General features: G+C 49.8%; 1 protein-coding gene across 5 annotated transcripts in view; it reads right to left on the bottom strand.

Moving 5' to 3' along the window:
• H6PD (hexose-6-phosphate dehydrogenase/glucose 1-dehydrogenase) overlaps window positions 1-19,749 on the bottom strand; it is a 36,722-nt gene extending 16,973 nt beyond the window's left edge. Inside the window, exons 1-3 of one of the 5 annotated variants that reach the window (XM_053576095.1) lie at window positions 19,370-19,749; window positions 10,168-10,804; window positions 8,941-9,058 (exon numbers count right to left, since the gene is read on the bottom strand). In XM_053576095.1, the coding sequence (XP_053432070.1) occupies window positions 8,941-9,058; window positions 10,168-10,804; window positions 19,370-19,374 (760 nt within the window). In that variant the 5' untranslated portion in view covers window positions 19,375-19,749. Of the gene's footprint in view, window positions 1-8,940; window positions 9,059-10,167; window positions 10,805-13,042; window positions 13,993-15,381; window positions 16,057-19,369 lie in introns of those variants that run through there. The other 4 variants (XM_053576094.1, XM_053576098.1, XM_053576099.1 and 1 more) reach the window with 4 other exon arrangements.
• Between the last annotated feature and the right edge of the window lie 209 nt (window positions 19,750-19,958).

The following is a 19,958-nucleotide window of genomic DNA, read 5'->3' as shown; positions in this document are numbered from 1 at the left end:
CCTCCCAGAGTGCTAAGATTATAGACGTGAACCACTGTACCCAGCCTGACGTGCATTGTTTAAACATTAGTTTTACCCAGTATCTAGTTCATATTTAATTCAAACAGATAAAAAATAATGTTTCAAGGCTTATCTGTGTCATACCCATATCCGTCATTCATTCATTTTTATTGGCAAATAATCTCCTGATATATGGATATGCCGCATTTTGTTTTATCCGTTCATCAGTTAGTGGACATTTGGGTCACCTCCATTTTTTGGCTATTACAAATAGTGTTGCTATGAACATTCTTATACAAGTTTTTGTGTAGACGAATGTTATTTCTCATGGGTACGTTAAGTGAAATAAGGTGGTCACAAAAGACCATACATTATATGATTCCATGTATATGAAATGACCAGGATAGTCAAATCTACGAAGATACAGAGTGGGCTGGTATTTTCCTAGGACTAAGGAGACAGATGGGAGAATTGGGGATGACAGTTAAATGGTATAGGATTTCTTTTGAGGATAATGACAGCATTCTAAAATTGGTGGTAGTGACAGATGTACAACTCTGTGAATATGGTAAAAGACAAAAAACCAACAAAATAGATTAAAAAATAATGGATCCTAGTTCAGACCTGAAGAAGGGACCAGCATATTCCTTTACAGCAGCCACCCTGGGTCCTGGGCACCAGACCTGGGCCACCTGCCCTGACGGGCTCCCTCAGGCCACTGCACTGCCAGGAGGACCAGGCCAAAGCTGGTGGAGCCAATTGCCCCCAATTCAGCCCAATATGCCGTTCCCAACAGTAGCACCAGTGTTGAGGGGCAAGAAATGAAGCTGGCAGCTGCTGGTAGGAAGGTGCCCTCACTCCCGAGAGAAATCTGACTGCTCAGTTCTCAACCAGAGCTTGAAGGCACAGCTTTGGCCAGGGATGTTCAACCCTGAAAGGAGCAGGACAGTCCACCCCAACCGGACTGCGCACCCAACATGGCAACCGTGGCCCTGGGGAAGGAGAGAACAGCTGAGCTCCCCTCACCCCATGGTCTTCAAAGTTCTCACGATGTTGCTGAGAAGACATCAAGAAAAAGATAATAATGATAGTCACATTGTATTATGTTAATCCATCTATTTCTCACAATTAACAACATACAAGCAAGATCTACTAACACCCTCATTTTTAAATGTAAGGAGTGTGAGGTTCAGAGAGTTAGGTAACTTGCCCAAAGTCACACAACTGGTAAAGGGATAAAAATGAGATTCACACTCAGGCTGTTGGCCCCAGAGCTTGCGATCCTTCCCACCAAGACATCTCCCTCTTAACTTCTACAACTCATCTGTACAAAGGAATAGTGAACTCCGCGGAGTGTGGACACGTGGTGACCAAATCTTTCAGTTTTTCAGGAGAATGTAAACATTTGTATTGTTAAGTATAATCTCGTGATCCTTAAATGTGCACAAATAATTCAGGTGTTTTAAAATGCTGTGTGTCTCAAAGTAATGTGTGTGGGGGCTGACTTTGCCCCCGGGCCACATCCTAGCTGGGTGGCCAGCATGAGCCACACAGAGGCGGCTCCTCACATGTTTAGGCTACCGTGGGGTGTGGCTGGCAGGAAGACCCTGCAACACAGAATCATAGGAACTGAGAACAGATGGAAAGGGCCTTGGAAACTAGACTGAGGAATTAAGGAGCTATTAAGACTTCTTGGCTTCAAACAGTTAAACGGAGTTAGGATCCAACAACTCTGTTCTCAGGTTTATACTCAACAGAAATAAAAAGGTATGGCCATGTGAAAACTTGTTCATTGCGACATTATTCGTAACAGCCAAAAAGCAGATACCCAAATGCCCATAAGCTGCTGACTAGATAAATAAAACACGGTATATGCCTACAATGAAATATTATTCAACAACAGAAAGCATAATGAAGTCCTAATACATGCTACAATGTGGATGAACTTTACAAATACCATATCAAGTGATAATAAGCCAAACACAAAAGTCCACATATTGTAAGATCCCATGTATACAAAATGTCCAGAAGAGGCAAATCCAGAGAGAGAGAATGTACATTGGTGGTTGCCAGGGGCTGGGCAGAGGGAACTTGGGGGATGACAACTCAGGGGTACAAGGGTTTTTTGTTTTTTATTTTTTTTTGAGTGATGAAAATATTATAAAATTGGAATGGACGCACAACTTTGTTAATAGACTAAAACCCATTGGATAGGACACTTTAAACAGGTGAACTTTCTAGCACATGAGTTATATCTCAATAAAACTTTTAAGAAAAAGGTTTAGAGCACGGAAGTGGAAGTGCAAAGAGTTTTGGGAAAATGAAGCCATCTGAGGTCTGCAAGATGAACTGACAGAGATGGGGTCAGTGGTGCCATAATCAACCAGCCAGCCTTTGCTGCAGATCAAAGGAAGTAACAGCAAAATGCAAAGACATTACTTAGTAGGCTGGAAGCATGAGCGGTGGTACAGAGCCAGGGTCGGAGTGTGGTCTCTGAAGCCAGGCTCTGCCATCTTTCTGCCCTGTGATCTTCAGCAAGGGACACTACCTCATGTATGAAAGGGCAATAATCAATATCACTGTACCTGCCTTGTAGGGTGGGAGTGAGGATGGAGGAGTTAATAGACGAAAGGGGCTACCAGCCACGCCACTCAGAACACTACTTTGGACATAAGTTAATAGAAGTAGTATTTCATGCGAAAAGGTAATAATGTTTTTGAGACTGCCCTCTATAAGGTAAAAGGTCAGAAGGTGGGAACTGTAGTAGGAGTTAGACCTCTGCAAAGGCACAGGCACAGACACAGTTAAAACATACATACATACAACCAGCCATTGTTCCTTCCCTTGCTTCCCTATAATTGCTTCCCACCCCAGGAATCAAACATAGCTGGTAGTCATGAAAATTCTTAGCTTTCTTTGTTGCTCCTGTAGCAAACATCACCCTTGTGGAACCTAAGGCTAGTTTTTGAGGGATCTTTCAGACCCTGCATTCATGTGGACCGACGGACCCAACCCCAGACCAGTGGCCTGTGCCAAGGAACCAACTCAGCTGGAGTTGCACTGCATACAACAAGTCTACAATTTCTGTGTTCATCCACAGCTGCAGACCCAATTTCCTATCCCTGTGCCTGCCAGACTATCTTTTAAAACCCTGGCTACCAAATTCTCAGAGAGACGGGGATTTAAGAATTCCCCCTGTCTCTTTGCATGGCGCCTGCGACATTAAACTCTTCCTCCACAGTAACCCCTGCTGTCTCGGTGTATTGGCTTCCTCTGGAGCAGCAGGAAGTGAATCTGGTTGGGCTGTAACAGTTTGAGTTCTAAATCTGCTGAATCTGAAGTAACGATGTAACATTCCAGGAAAATATCTCAAAGACAGCTAGATGTGTAAGTCTAGGGCTTGGAGAGACCATGGAGGCTGCAGATAAACTAGACTTCCTTAAACCTAAAATACCATCAAGGGTGAAAACATCGATGTCCTACAAGCAATACAAACGCGTCCACCTGTTCCACCATGGCACCCCATCAAGGGTAAACCTGACTTCAGAGAGGTCCAAAGATAAAAGATGTGTGCTTTAGAATCAATGAATTTAGCAGATCTACATAGAAAGAGGATAGCTAAAGCTTTCAAAACAGATGAATTTTTGATGGAGAGAAGGCAACAGAGTCTTTATAAGCCTGGTTATCTGCTTACTATTCATTAATTTAGCAAATCCCTAAGTGGCCCTTTTCCTATTTTTATCCTCTCTCAATTCTCAAGGAGAATGCATTACCCAGGTTTACTACCCGCTGAGTAAAAGATGGCTTCCTTTATTCCTTAATTTCAAGCTTCAAGGGGTGCGCCTGTGCTTAATACAGACATAGATTTATGGACCTTTCTCCTCTTCTGGTCAGCTCTGTCTTCAGAGTTTAAGAGCAGTGGCCAGGCCTTGGGGAAGAGGCCACACCTGGACATAGGAAAGGAAGTTTCGGGCTAATCCTCATGTTGACGACCAACGTGATGATTTCTTCTAGTTACTGCCAGTTATTATAACTGTTTTTTCCTCTATTGGCTCCTGGCTCCTATCTTTTCCTAGGTTGAAAGTTGAGGGTTAAAACCCATCAGTACATGAAAAGAATTTAAAAAGCACAACCAGGCAGGACAATCAGAAGAAAGACCCCCATTAACTTGACCCCAATCTGCGCAAATCCAGAGCTGGTTCATGGCAAAGGATGGCAAAGCAAGGAAGACCCACTTCTCTGTCCCCTGGTCACAGGGCTTAGCTAGAAAGTACTGTTTACCCTTTGGCCTAGAAATTCCACTGCAAAAATATCCTTACAGGGAAGATTATTGTTTTAATGCTCATAAATGTTCTAGAATTTATGGGTGTATAGCTTCCTGAATATACTATAAACTGTAGAATTTTATACTATAAAAGGGTAAATTTTATATGAATTATATCTCAATTTTTTAAAAAACTCACAAAATACCATTTAAAATAGCAAAAAATTAGAAACAAACAAAATGCTTTGTAACAGAATTTATACCATATATTGTGTGGTCTGAATTTTAAATACGTATATAAGAGTGTGTGAGAGAGAGAAATATTAGGTGAAGCATAGACATAAAAAAGTATTACAGACCATGACAGGTCTATATATAATAATCTAATACAAGTCACAAAGAAATCAGAGTCGCTGGAAGAACACTGCCAGCTACCTCTCCTTGCAAACTTGGAAGGGGAACAACATTTCCATTTGTAAAGTATTTCCGTGTACATTATCGGACTTAATCCTTAAAACCACCCTAGAGGTTATCAGCATTATATGGAGTTACGCTGAAGGTCACAGCCTTCAGAACCAGGACCACATTGCCTCCACATTATGGGAGATCCAGGTTTCTCCAGCAAAAACAGATTTTTTTTTTTTAAAGCAAAAGAATATAACTAAAAGCCAGCTGCAATCCCTACCAACACCTTCTGGGATTACTAAAAATAAAAAGAGGTGAGGGCCAAGGAGAGCACGGGTGCACCGGCCGGCCGGCTGTCTGGCATGCTCTGTGGACAGGAGGCCAGGCAGCTGCCCTAGGCTCGCCTTGCAGACAGATCTACAGATGGGGCAGGAAGGGGAGCTGGCCCTGCTGAGCGAGCTCCCAGCCCCTGCTGGCAGGCCAGGATGGAGGGGAGGACAGCTGGTGTGTGCCTGGGAGGATCCTGGCTGCCTTGGTCCCTTGGTGAGAGGCACGGAGCGGTCACTCCAACCCTCATAGGTGAGCATGCATCAGGCTCCTTTCCCCAGTGTCCAGACAGGGACCCTCCCACACACAGATACCCTCAGGAAGTCTCCCTCTTTCCCAGAGGGGAAATTAAGGCAGCAGAAAGAGAGACTGTTCTTGAGCACATTCTGCTAGAAAGGCCAACTGCTGACGGCCTGGCCAGAATGAGAGGCTGTGCTGCACTGTGGTTAGAGTGCCGGAGACCTTGGTTCCAATTCCAGCACTCCCAGAAGAGGTAGCCCAACCCAGACAGCTGAACACTTGCCCATTAATGACAAGGTGCCTCCTGTCTGCAGAGCCTTTCCCAATGCCATGAGGAGGGCCAGCTGGGGTCATCTCTTCAAAGAGGCAAAGTGACCGTCCTTCTATGGCTCATGCTGCTGCTTCAGGAAACCCTAGTCAGGTACCCAGGGTATCTGTGACTCCCAGGGGCTCACTAGACGGGGACTCATGGGAGGAAGACCCTACGTCAGACTCAGAGGGCGCTGAGTGCTGGATCACTTCTTCTTTCCCTCCCCCCTCCAGCCTATGCAGCAGCCTTGACTCTGCAACCAACTTCTCTGGGCCAGAGGCTGCAGCAAAAAAAAAAAAAAAAAAAAAAAAAAACCCTCAGCCATAGAGGGAGGGAGCTGGGGAAGCAGCTTCCACCCATTTGTGAATGGGGGTGGGGTAAAATGTTCAAATGACCTTGCAGCTCAGAAGTTCCGTCCCAGAGTCTACAGCATCTCTGGGCCAGGAAGGCTCCATTTCCCAGGCCTGGCTTGTGGCCCCCCTCCCTTCCCAGCAACCGGGGTGGTGGTCTGCCCTGCCAGCAGGTGCCCAGTTGGTCCGGGGCTACCCCTGCACAGGAATCAGCCAGGGGTGCACATCTGCAGGGCAGTGTGCCAGCTGGGGGATCTGCCAGACCATTTGGCTGGGTCACAGAATGAGGGCTGGGGGAATGGAGGGAGAAGGGCTTGTGTACTTTGTCCTGCTTAACTGTCAGACTGCAGGGCTCCGAGTCCTACAGTGGAAATGCTCTGCCCACTCTGGCCCACCATAGGGGCTGCCAGAAGGGCAGTCTCTGCTTCAGCCTGCTCCCCCTACCCGGACTTGCTGGGCACAGCGCTTCTGGCTGTGCTGGAGTGTGTTGTAGGACTGCAGCTCCTGTCCTCTCTCTAGCCTGAACCCCAGACAGGGGGGCCCCTGACAGTGTGGAGCAGGGCTGAAGCCACCAGCAATGCGTCAGACTACCTTCTCAGGCGATGCAGATGAAGGCGTGTCCCCTGGCACACAGACACACTTATTCTCTTGCCAAGTGCCCACCATGTCCGGAGGCCCCACTACTGTGGGGGGGGGGCACAGTGGCAGGTAGTCACCCCTTTTTACCAGCCATTCTGGGCCACTGTACACAACTGGCAGGTAAATAGCCACCCAGGGAAATCCAGATCTCAGGACAGCTGCAGTCCTGCTGACCACTCTGACAAGGACACCGAGCTGAACTAGCTCACCCTGGAGATACCCTCAGGACGGGCAGGCTCTCTGCTGCCTGTCCTGTGCCTGGGTGCCCTTTGCCTCTGGGCTAAAGGCACAGAGCCCAGCTAAGTGGAAACACATTGTGCCCTGGGGCTGAGGGCAACCCTCCCCCTCAGAGCCCCACAGTCCAGAACCTACACAGCAGCCTTGAAGACAGAGCCCCAGATGCCTTTCCCTCCCTGACCTCGGGGACGGCCAGCCCCAGCAGTTGTGTTCAAATAGCAAACAGACCTGCCCAGGCTTCTGCCTTTCTGCCTTGTCTTCGCTATTCTTTTCTCCGAAAGACAAAGGCTAGAATAATCAGGCCTGCCGTCTGCCTGGCCCCTGCCTCCACAGGGGCCCTACCAAAACCCCACAAATGACATGAGATACCTAGAAGGAAAGGCGGTGGGAGGGTTGAGAGAAATAAGAGGTGATTGTGCCAATGAGTAACTGGACATTATGGCTCTTCTCCAGCCCAGGGTGGGCACAGGAAGGGAGGCGGAGAGCAGTCCATGGCTCCCATGAATAGGCAGAGAGAGGTGCAGGCGCCCACCACTGGCCCGCAGCAGGGTGGCAGGGCCACACTCCTTTTCTGCTCCACACTCTCCCCTGTCTGCAGCTCATCTCTCTGCAGATGAAGCAAGGACAAGGTGCAGCACACAGGTCTACGGGGACATCAGATATAGGAAGAGGAGGCACAGGAGGAGACCCACGGCCTGGCCCTTGCTGGGGACCAGGACAGGAGACCAGGAAGGGTTGGGGGAGGGTTCCTCCAAGGCTGGCTGCTGGGGGACAGGACCTTTTTTCTGATGTGGGTTCTGAGTGGAGAAGCCAGACCCTTCTCGAGCATGGCCACGTTCAAGGCCTGGCTCAGGAAGTGCTGCCTGGTTGCTTGCCCCCCAAACCACTGCCTGCCTGGAGGCTGTGTCATCATCTGAGTGTGATCATATTGTCACCCCTTCCGACTCAGAGAATCTGTGCAGAATTAGGGGACAGAGGCTGCGTCTGAGGTCTCATTGCAGCACTTTGGCCCTGCAGAGAGCTTCTAGTACTAAATACATTCAAAGAGGAAAACAGAAAGCTGAAGAGAGTCAGGAAGAGGAAAAGAAAGAAAAAGAAAATGGCAAAGAGAAAAAATGAGTTAAAGAGAAAGAGACCGGCCTCCTAGTCCCCCTGGGTCTGAGGGCTCTGAACCCTCCCCCCAGGCCAGGTGCACACTGTGGGGTGGGCGTAGGGCCACGGCCTCCACTGCTCCCACTGCAGCTGCAGAAAGCAGTCATGGCTTTCTGGGATGAGGGGGACACTAGCACCAAGCTGGCAGGACCACCCGACAGTGCCAAGCCTGGGTGCTGAGGCCAGACTGCTGCCCCAGGGTGATGTGGCCACAAACCTCTTCTGTAGGTGGAGCCCACCTCACACAGCTGCCAGAGGATTAAGTACATGGTAAGAATTAGCTTTCATCACCATTAAGAACCAACGCTTTACATATACACAGTCACTGCTCAGAAAATGTGACATCCTGCATGCCAGAGCTTCAAAGGCCCTCAGCTGCCATCACACACACAACCTGCTCACCTCACAGATGAGGGCAGTGATGTGCAGACATGGCCTGATGCTCGGCCCTGACTCACTGGTCAGTGGTGCTCCTTCTGAGTTTATTCAACACTTCTGAGGTGTAGGGTAGGGGCCAGGGAGGAAGGTGCCTTCCTGGAACCCAGCTGGTGGGAGAGGCAAACCGGACAAGGACAAGTCAAGGGTAACACAAGGCAGAGAGGGCGGGTGAGGGGAATGCGGGAACAAGGGGAGCATCCCAGGCAGGAGCCCCTGCAAGTACAAACGTCAGAGAAGGCCTCTTGTGGCTCTGATGGTGCCCACCACAATCCTGGAAAACTCAGGGTAACTTCCAGCAGTGACTGCCAACTGCACCCTGCATCTGCGCCAGGTTATTTCATGGGGCCACATGCCCCCCACAGGCAGCCATAGCTATTTGGGCTTTGCCAGCAGGCACCCTGAGGTTTAGCCTGGTTCAGAGCTGGGCACGCAGCAGGCCCTGGACGGAAACCACATACCAGCAGGAAACTTCCCTCTGAGAAGCGCTGGCCAAGGCACAGAGGGCTGGCCAAGGCTCTGGCCCTGCAGGGCCCAATGCCTTGCCGCAGATAGAAGGCGTGCAGGAGCTACTCACATACCTGCTGCGTCCACACTCTCCTTCACGACGATCTCCACCCGCTCCACGTGGTGCCGGTTCCAGAGGCCGTCCAAGGCCTTGCGGTTCTGATCTCGGAAAGGCAGGATCTGAGCCACCGCCTGTCAGGGAAGAGGACTGTGTACTGCGGGTTTTTCTCACAGTGAAGAGAGAGCCTTGCCTTGAAGGGCTGCAGACCTCTCTATTCCCTCCCCAGAAGAGAAGACGCTCTCTGAGCAACAGTTCCCAGACTTCAGGGTTTCACAGCCCAGGGGAAGACTCCAAAAGCTTTCCAGTGACCTCCACAAGGTTACCAACTTTGCCAAGAAAGAAAATATTTTAAATTACCTATCTTCTGTTCTTATTAACGCGTAATAAAATTAAAGTAATACCAAAAATGTAGCGTGAAATGTTTCAAACTGAACTCATTCAGTATTTTTTCTCATTTTGCCATAACCAAGTGACAACCTCACCAGGACTGGCACTGCTCTAAGCACCACTAAACAGGATGGGACAGAACATGATGCCTCTGTCCTCGACAACTCTCTGTAGCCACATGGCCCTGGGCTCGCCAGCCTCTGGACCCAAGAACACAGCTGCTGGTATACTCTCTGCGGGGGTTTCTGGGACTGGGTGCCCAGAAGAGGCTCTGAGCGATGTCCAAGTGAACTGGCCAGTGACCTGCACCACCTAAGAGGTCAACCCCACGCTCCCCTCCTGGGCCTGGCTGAAAAGTATAGCCTTAGAGTCCCACTGCTCCCAATTTGGTTTTAAAGATTTTGTTACCAGCCTGTGGCTCAAAAGAGAACTTGGGAAGACTTTGAAAAAGGGCAGGTGGGTGCAGAATAAGAAAGCTAATTCAAATTCCCAGAGCATGCCTAACTAGAAGCTGTGTGCAGACACCGGAACCCCTGCACCACCTGTGTGGAGGATACGGGTAGTGCTGAGACATCAGAGCCCAGACCCTGGCTGCGAAACAAAGAGAACCAAGGATCTACCGAAAACAGGAGAGGCTGGACGCACAGACAGAGACCACACACTCCTGCTCCTCTCACCCACTCACTCCTTCTCCTTTGACCCTTGCCTCCTGCTCACCTTCGAGGAGGCCATGGGAGCACAGATTTCACTATGCCTTTAGGCCTAATTCCACCGTTGGTGGTGTGGCCCTGTTGATGGGGTCCACTGGCACCCAGCTGACCCCAATACTGGCAGGCTCCAAGCCGATGCTCACCTGCTTGCCCAGGTAATGGTCCACCCGGTACATCTCCTCCTCCTGGAAAAAGCTCCCGAGCTCTGTGGCTAGCTGCTGGGCTGAGTAGTGGTCATGGCCAAAAGGTTTCTCAAGGACCACGCGCAGCCAGGTGCCCGGGCCTGGACGGCAGCTGCTGTTGATATTACGGGCAATGTCTGCATAGGTGAAGGGTGGCACAGAAAAGTAGAAAATCCTGCCAGCCTCCTGGAGGCCTTCGTGCTGGATCTGTGCCTCAATGTCCTTGTTCAGAGTCCGGTAGTCCTCAGCCGTCTTCAGCTGGCGGTACTGGCTCAGCTGCAGAAACTGATCCTTGCGTTCAGCACAGTGACTGGGTGCCATGTCCTTGGGACAGGAAAGGGTTTCGAGAGCCTTGGCCATGAGCTCTTGGCCCTGCTTGGGGGCCGTCAGGGCAGCCCCATGGAAGCTAAAACGGTGGCCCTTCCCTGCCTCATCCAGGTAGAGATGGAACAGCCCCTGCCATAAGTACTTCTTGGCCAAGTCTCCAGTTGCTCCCAGCAGGATTACAGAAACATGTCCCTGGGGCTGCTGGGCCTGCAGGCAGCCCAGAAGGGCCACGCACACCGCCACTGTGAGCATCTTCCAAGAGCCTGGGTGCCTGGGGTGCACATAAAGACAGACAAGGAATGAGGAAGTATCAGACATGCTTCTGGTGGCTGTGATACCGAATGAATACATTTCTTGGGCATCATACATTTCCTGCCTGGCAAGAAACAGCCACGTTTCTTGGGAAAATGTCACAGGCCCATAGCTCCCCCATCCTGGGCAGCTGTGCCAGGAAGTCAGTGAGTAAGGAGCCTGCCTCACAAACAGGGACAGTGCCTGGGGAGGCCATAGGCCACTTGCTAGAGATGGACCATTTGCTGCCAGGGGCACAGGAAAGTGGCACAAGCCACCAGGGAGGCCCACAGGGCTGGGAGTGGAGCTGACCATTCTATGACAAGGCCAATCTCATCCAGGGGTAGTACAGGTCACCAGGACCAGCAGGGCAGGCCACAAATGACAGCTGGCCCTGCGAGAGGATCCCATCACCTCATCTCAACTCTTGCTCGCCTTTTCCCCACATGCACTAGGCTTCAAGTACAAAATCTCCAAGACTAAGACTTGCTGTAGCATAGCAAACAGACTGTGGAACCAGCTGCCTGGCTTTGAATCTTAGCTCAACCCTTAGTAATGGAACAATTATTTAACCTGGCTGTACCCCAGTTTTCTCATTTGAAATGGGGGTAAGAGTGGCACCTACATAAGAGTTGTTACAAAGATAAAATGAGTTAATGTTTAGAATATACTTAGGACTGTGCCCATCACCTATTAAGCAGTATGAAGCTGTAGCTACTATCAGCCGGAAGCTACCTCAAATATAGTCATAATAGTAGCAAACAATTAACGTTAGTATGTGCCAAATGCAAGTATGTATGTGCATTAGTGCTCCTTGCATCCAGACAAGAATCCCAAACAGAATGACATGGGGTAGGTCCTATCACAGCCCCCGCCTTTTACAAAGCTGAGGTTCAGACAGATGTCAGTCCCGTGATGAGGAAGTGGGGAGCTGGGCTGACAACAGACCCTTGGCTCCTGAGCTATGCAGGCTGCAATTATATGCTACAGCCTCCAAGGTAAGCCCATGGCCTGGCTAATTTCCAATTTGAGGCAACTACTGCGTGTGAACGGCAGGGGCCCCGGTCAGGCCACACACACACTGGAGAATTTGGGTTTTTTTCTGGCTTTCTGTTCTGATCCAGTTTGCAGGGCTCCCTGTGCTGAAGTCCTCCTCCAGAGCCCTGCAGTTCAGTTTACCCCCAAGGCCAGGGCTATGAGAGAAGGGTAGAAGTGAGGAGGAAGGCCATCAGATAGACAATGCAGCTCAATTTACAATGGCCAGGATGTGGAAACAACCTAAATGCCCACCAACTCAGGAAAGACTTGACAAATTGAGGTATCTGCACACCATGGAATACTATTAAGCCATAAAAAAGATGGCAACTTTACATCTTTCGTAATATCCTGGATGGAGTTGAAACACATTCTTCTTAGTAAGTATCCTAAGAATTAAAAAGCAGGGCGGTGCCTGTGGCTCAGCGGGTAGGGTGCCGGCCCCATATGCCGAGGGTGGCGGGTTCAAACCCGGCCCCAGCCAAACTGCAACAACAAAATAGCCGGGCGTTGTGGCGGGCGCCTGTAGTCCCAGCTGCTCGGGAGGCTGAGGCAAGAGAATCACTTAAGCCCAGGAGTTGGAGGTTGCTGTGAGCTGTGTGAGGCCACGGCACTCTACCGAGGGCCATAAAGTGAGACTCTGTCTCTACAAAAAAAAAAAAAAAAGAATTAAAAAGCAAATATCCAATGTACTCAACACTAATATGAAGCCAGCAGACAATTTAATGCATGCCCAAATAGGAGAAAAACTCATTTCAATTCAAGTTGGGATGAGGGGTATTGAGGGAGGGTGAAGGGTTTGGGGTGCTCTCACTGAATGGACATGGGGTGGGTGAGTTTGCATACCTTTTGAGTATATAACCACAAGACAAACTCTACCTAACAAAATCAATTACTTTGACCTGGTTGCTTGTACCTTCTCATTAACCTGAAATAAATTTACTTAAAATTAAAAAAAAAGAAGACAGTGGAATTGGGCCCCACCGAGGGGTGGAGTAGGGAAGAAGGAACTAAGATTACTGGTTGAGCACCTATTACCTGCCAGGCATCCTAGCAGTACAGGATTAACAAAATCTTCAACAACCTTAGGAGGCTGTAATCTGGAATACCAATAGGGAAACTGAGTTTTAAAGAGATATCAGGACTTATATTAACAAAAGACCCCACAGAATGGTTGGCTTACCTTCTCCCCACCACACCGTAATACAAGGGGACTGAATCTCTGGACTCGTCATCAGACCTCCTCGCTCTACCTCTCTCCTTGCCTCTTCTAATCTCTCTGCAGATCCACCCCTAAGGGGGCCCTAGCGCATGGCCAAACCAGGATGAGGACCTAACCACCGTGTGTGCCAGTGCCTGCAGGACACCTGACCTGGAGGGGCTCCCCAGACTGCCTCCCCACTCTCTTTTCCATCTGCACTCACCCCCAAATACACAAACGGGCCATAAGACCATTCTATTATTTTCTGCTTTCCAATCCCTGTCCTTGGTCCTTGAAGCATTTTTCTCAACTGGTAATCACCCTGTCGGGAGGGAAGGAAGAGCTGCAAGGTCAGTGCGGGAGCGAGGCAGTGAGAAACCTGAAGCTCAGAGAACAGCCTGGAGAAGGGGGAGCGGCCAGCTGGCAGGCTGCATCCCAGAGCTGCTGATGGAGCCTGGTAGCCGGGGCCCTGGATGTGCCTGGAACAAGAGAAGGAGCCCAGGCACCTCAGAGTGCCAGGACAGGCAGGTAGGGGAGCCTCAAGGGCCAGCACCTCTGCCCCACCCCAGACCACAGACAACTGTGCTGCGTAGCTGCCTGGCCTGAAATGACTCCAGGCCCTCTGATTACTCCTGTTCTGACTCTTGAAGACTTATGGCAACCCTCCCTGACCAGTCCAGCTTCAGGTCCCCAGCTCTAGGTTAGCTTCCATTACTTATCTCCCGATTTATGTTCCCAGCACTCCTTTAAACAAATCCAGGATATCAGGTATTTCAAAATGGTTGTTTACTCTGTGGTTGCAAAACAACTCTTTCTTAAATGGGTGTGGGTGGTATGTTGTGCATTTGGTTTTATTAACAAGTTTCTTAACCTTAACAGTGCTTTTCAAACTTGATCGTGCATTTGAATTTCATGGGTTCTGTTTTACAGATTCTGATGCAGAAGACGGAGGAAGGGGCTATGGTGCTGACAGCTGGTCCAAAGAGCACAGTTTGAGTAGCAAGACTCCCGAATACTTAACAGAGTTCTAGAGCAACGAACAGTATTTAAATCAAGACACACACCTACCCTCCTCCTCCTTTCACCAGGAGAGAGAAGTTCTGATTCAGCAGGTTCAGGGTAGGTCCTGGCATAAGTATTTGAAAACAGCCTCAGATGGCTTCATTTGCCCATCCCCCTGCAAAAACTGGTTTACTACCTACTGATGACAACTGCTTACCAATTATCTCCACCAATCCTCACAGCATCCTTGTGAGAAAGGTTCTATGAAGAGTCTCATTTCACAGCTGAGGAAACTGGGAGGTGAAACAAACTGCCAAGTGGCGGGGTGTGATGGCTCACACGGTAATCCTAGCACTCTAGGAGGCCGAGGCGGGTGGAATGCCTGAGGTCAGGAGTCTGAGAACAGCCTGAGCAAAAGTGAGACCCCCGTCTCTACTAAAAAATAAAAAATAAAAAAGTAGCAGAGGGTTGTGGTGGGCACCTGTAGTCCCAGCTACTGGGGAGGCTGAGATAAGAGGATCGCTTGAGCCCAAGAGTTTGAGGTTGCTGTGAGCTATGATGCCACAGCACTCTACTGAGGGTGACAAAGTGAGACTGTGAAGTCTGAGAAGCTGTAGGAGAGGTCAGAGTATGAGACTGGGAATGAAATATGTGGTGATCTGGGCAGCTCCTGTGGCTCAAAGGAGTAGGGCGCCGGCCCCATATGCCGGAGGTGGCGGGTTCAAACCCAGCCCCGGCTAGAAACTGCAAAAATATATATATATGTAAATATTAGAAAAGAAAGAAATATGTGATGATCCTTGCCCGAGGCCTCCCTACAACCACATTACTTTGAACAAGTCATTTAACCTGGCTGGGTCTCTGTTTCCTCATCCAGAAAATAAAAGTCTGAGCTAAAGGATCTCTGTGATATTTTCCTGCCCCCAAGGCCTAGGTCCTCCAAGGAAAGGAGACACCCACCCTGTTACACCTTCCACCCCTGGACCAATGAAGCAGGGCAGGGAAATAGCTAAAATAGGAAGCAAAAAGCTGACAACTGCGTGTCACTCAAAGTTAAGACAAAATTCTTTGAAGCTTATGTAAGTGTGTGGAGGATGCAATTTCATTTACAATTCTTATTCAAAGTATGTGCCAGAAATATACTCACTACAAAATACTATGCTCTGGGGGCTCCCTTAGGTAGATGGAAAAGACGTTCTTGTGACAGGTTCATCTTAAGAGTTAGGACTGGACTATGGGGTAGCCAGTCCCGAGCACCCTTCACTGTCCCCAACTCCATGCCTCGGAGGCTCCTGCCAGTCCTCATGGGAGAGACTCACCTGTTAAAGAAGGTCTCTGCTAACATCCCAGAAGGTGGGAACACTGGCCTGGCCAGCCAGGAAGTTTGGAACAGAATCCAGAGTCCGATCTGCTTCTGCCCAAGCGGAAGAGGCAGATCTGGTCTCTTCTCCATGTGGCTATCCCTGCCCAGTCCCTGTGCAGACAGACCCAGCTACAGCTTCCACCCCAGAGAGTTTCTGGTAAACCACTAGAGGAAGCCGTTCTAATCTTCCATGCCCAGGAAACAAGTAGGAGCCAGAAGGTAAAGGTCAGTGGCAGCTGCAGCCCTGTCCCCTGTCCCAGCCTTTCACAATGCTACCTTCTGTGCACAAGAGAGGAAGAAAGGCAATTTTCTTCAAGTCATGACCCATGAGTTTGGAATTTTTAAAAGAGCATGTGGGAGTAAAAAAAGAATTCAAACTAAATACCATTTTAAACTGAGGTACAAAGTAATGCAGCCAGTCCTTTTACTAACAGCCAAGTATTTTCCTGCACCCCTCCCTTCTTGTTCTGGTCCCTCTGTGCCACATGCATCAAGGCAGGAGCAAACCATTCCCATCTGCAGGTCTCAATCCTGAGTCGCTCAGGATTGAGTCCAGCAGGAGCCACCCTGTACCTGCACACAAGATTCCAATGCTAAATTTCCAGGAATTTTTCAATCCGGCTGTTAAACACAGTCATTATTTAAAATGGAATTATATACATTTATAATTAAATTATATAAAAACAGGTAATAAATACTCAAAACTCTCACTTCCTAATCATTTGACTACATTTTACTCATATCTATGCTCTTGACATTGTTTCCATCGACTGTATCTATGAGGTGAAGATATTCCATAAAGGTGTGTTTGAAAATGGCCCATATGGGAATGCTGACACCACAGAAACTGGCAAAGATTTTAAATCAGGCTTCTCACCACCAACCCCTACCCCTTGCAGAGTCAGTGGTTAAACATTCGCCAGCACACAACTGCATACACACGCATCTTCATTTCCAGCCTGGATTTCTCCCCTGAACTCCAGACGCACACATTCAACTGCTATTCCAACAGCATTTGTTGGATGTTTACAGACTTGTAAAAGATTGAACTGACTTATTTCCCAACCTACTTCAAATGCAGTTTTCCCCATTCTCAGGGAAGGGCCATTCTATCCTTCTAAGCGTTCAGGTCATCTGATCTGTCAGCACATCCCAGTTTCTACCTTTGAAATTTATCTAGAATACAAGGCACCATCATCTGCCTGGATTACTGTAAGACCCTCCTAATTGTCCTCCTGTATCTACCTCTGGACTCTATAGTTGAACCTCAACTCAGCAGAGTGACCTTTGTACAGTGTTGGCTGGATCACGTCACCCTCTGTTTAGAGGTCCACAGGGCCTCACACTCTGGCCTCCCGTAACCTCTCTGTGCTCCTCTCCTCCCATTCTGCCCCTCTCTAGCCCCATTCGCCCATCCTCCTGCTGCAGGGCCACCAGCTGTTCTTTCTGCCTGGCCTACTCCCCACCCACTCTGTGCAGATGTCCACATGGTTCACTTCCTCACGAACTTGACTCCTTTGCTGAAATGTCACCTGCTTAGTGAGGCTTTCTCAAACCTCTCTGCAAAACTGTAAACCTCCCCCTCCCATCCTGGTTGACTTTCCTCTGGAGTCCATATCACTTCTTGCATACTGTATGATAATTAATTTATTTGGCTTATGGCCTGCCGCTCTTTTCCACAGGAATGTTAAGTGGCAATGAAGACAGTGGTTTTTGTGTGTTTTGCTCTCTGCAGTACCTCAGCATCCAAAATAGGGCCTGGGATATGGAAGGCGCTCTATAAATATTTGCTCAATGAAGAAATAAATCCCATTTGCACAGGACCACTGTCATTTCTGCAAAGGAATGATGGCACAAAGGAATAACTCTAATGGCAACTTCAAGGAAGGCCAAGGCCAACCCGGCAGCTTACCACCTGTAACAATACTACTAATAATAAAAGAGTTATTTATAGAATATTTAACTGCATGCCATTGCTAGGCTAAGAGTTTGACATGTGCCTCCTACCATTTAATTCTTGGCACAATCCTATGAGGTAGGTACTATTATTATCCTCATTTTAGCAATAAGTAGAGAGGAAACCACGGTACAGAGAGGTAAAATAACTTCCTGAAGGTCAGGTATCTTAGAAGTGATAGGTTGTTAATACAGGCAGTCTGGCTCTAACCTCCCACCTTGAAGGTGTGACTACATCCTCAAATGGCCAAAATGTTTTTGTTTTTTGGTTATTTTGAGACAGAGTCTCACCCTGTACTCTGGGTAGAATGACATGGCATCATAGCTCACAGTAACCTAAACCTCTTGGGCTCAAGTGATCCTCTTGCCTCAGCCTCCAGAGCAGCTGAGACTATAGGTGCCCACCACAATGCCTGGCTATTTTTTTTTTTGAGACAGAGTCTCACTATATCGCCCTTGGTAGAGTACCATGGTGTCACAGCAACCTCAGACTCTTGGGCTTAGGCAATTCTCTTGCCTCAGCCTCCCAAGTAACTGGGACTACAGGAGCCTGACACAATGCCCGGATATTTTTTTGTTGCAGTTGTCATTGTTGTTTAGCTGGTCCAAGCTGGTTTCGAACCCTCCAGCCTTGATGTATGTGGCTGGCACCATAACCACTGTGCTACAGGAGCCAAGCCAACGCCTGGCTATTTTTAGAGATGGGGTCTCCCTCTTGGCTCAGGCTGGTCTTCAACTCCTGAGCTCAAGCAATCCACCTGCCTTGGCCTCCCAAATGACAAAATGTAAAACATAGTACTAGATATTGGTCTACTTCTTTAAAGGGCTGGAACAATAGTGGTTCAAGCCAGACAGGCTCTTTCTCTGCTCCATGAGGTCAAGTTGCTCTGAACACTAACTGCTGTAAGTGGCCTCTGCCTCCCAGGTCCACTTGGCCTAATTGTGATTCACTCTCCTCCCTTCCGAAATCAACTAAGACATCATGCTTAGGCCTGAGCTGCCCTGTTAAAACCTGGAAAACCCTCAAGGGCTTAGTTTCTAGAGAAATGGCTAAGTGATTAAACTCGGGATTCAAAACTTTTCTGTGACCTCAGACAAGTTATTTAACCTCTCTACTTCAACCACAGAATGGGAAAGTAAGTCGATAACAAACGCAAAATGAGATAATTGACGTACAGCATTTAGCACGATGCCTGGCATACAGTAAGCACTCAAAAAATGTTAGCTTTCATCATTAAGCCTTTGGCATCGTGAACCAAAGCCTTCTTGCTAGCTTCTTGGAACTGCTGTAAAACCAATTAACCATTCAAGCCAGAAAAAAAAAAAATGCCAAGGAACAACTAAGTCATGGGCAGTGTATTCAATCATACTGATGAAAAATTAAAGGGATATAATGCATAATTTAAAAGATGACTATTCTACGCCAGTTTTCCCTTATCTGCTACCCTCCATAAGCCATGGGCCTATTAGGGTTGGGAAAGGGGGTGGGCAAGAATCTTAGACTTATGATCCTCCCAGAAGTTCTCATTTCTGGCTAAGCATTTCAGGTTGGGTGAGCGGATTTTCGGAGATGCAGATTGCTTCTGGAAAACCATTCACCGGATTGGTGTATGGGAAACGCTTTTGAAACCCGAGAGCGAATGCCAAAGACTAAGCGTATCCCAAGGGGAAAGGCACGAAGTTCCCACTATCCTTCAACTCAGTTCCAGGACGCCTAGGAAAAGGGACGCGTGGGCCACGGGGCTCCCTGGCGGAGGCCTCGCTGCCTCCTACTGAGCCGCCACCAAACCGCACCGCCGCCCCGGGCGTGCAGGGCAGGAAGTGGGGGCTCGTTGACTCTGCGCCAGGACGGCCGCCGGGGTATGCGAGCAAATCGCTGGAGGCTCCGGCCACCACGCGCGCCCAGCTCCCGGGCCAGCCGCGGGCGGGCGGGCACAAACGCCGCGGCGGCGGAGAGCGGCCGACGGCAAGCGGGGGTGGCAGCTTACTTCATCTCGCTCGTCAGAGCCGGCCGCTCCTCCGGGAAAGGCCGGGCGGCGGGGGCGCGGCGCTGCGGGCCGGGCTGGGCCGGGCCGAGCCCGCTCCAGGGGCTTCCCGGCGCAGGCCTGAGACCGACCCGGGCCCGCGCCTCCTCTTCCGCGGGCGGCCGACAGCAGAGCAGCCGCCCCGACAGGTGCGCGCGTCACGCGGCCTCGCGCCTCACCGCTCGGATTTCGCCCGCGGAGACGGGGACGGCGAGAGGGGAGGGCGCGAGGCCAAGGCCAACAGGGCGGTCACCCCGCGCCAGGGCTCAGGCCACCGCGGCCTAGCCCCACGGCCAGGGCCAAGGCCAAGGCCAGGGCCTGAGCCCGGGCGCGCGCTTGCTTAGGCCCCGGACGCAGGGCGCGCGCAGGAGGTGCAGGCGGAGCCACGCCCCTTCGCGGGCGCCGGGGCGGGGCGGAGCCTCGGGCTGCTCTCCCAGCGCAGTCCTCCTCTCGCGCCTGAGGGCCTGCTGTGCTCAACAGGGGCTACCCTGCTGCGTCAGAGACGCGCGAGTGCCCCAGAAGCTCACGAGGAGCTCCCCTGCCCCAGGAGCTG

The sequence above is a fragment of the Nycticebus coucang genome, chromosome 22, assembly GCF_027406575.1.
Source record: "Nycticebus coucang isolate mNycCou1 chromosome 22, mNycCou1.pri, whole genome shotgun sequence".
NCBI lineage: Eukaryota > Metazoa > Chordata > Mammalia > Primates > Lorisidae > Nycticebus > Nycticebus coucang.
The sequence above is the reverse complement of the archived record's forward strand: the minus strand, read 5'-3'. Positions and strand labels throughout refer to the sequence as shown.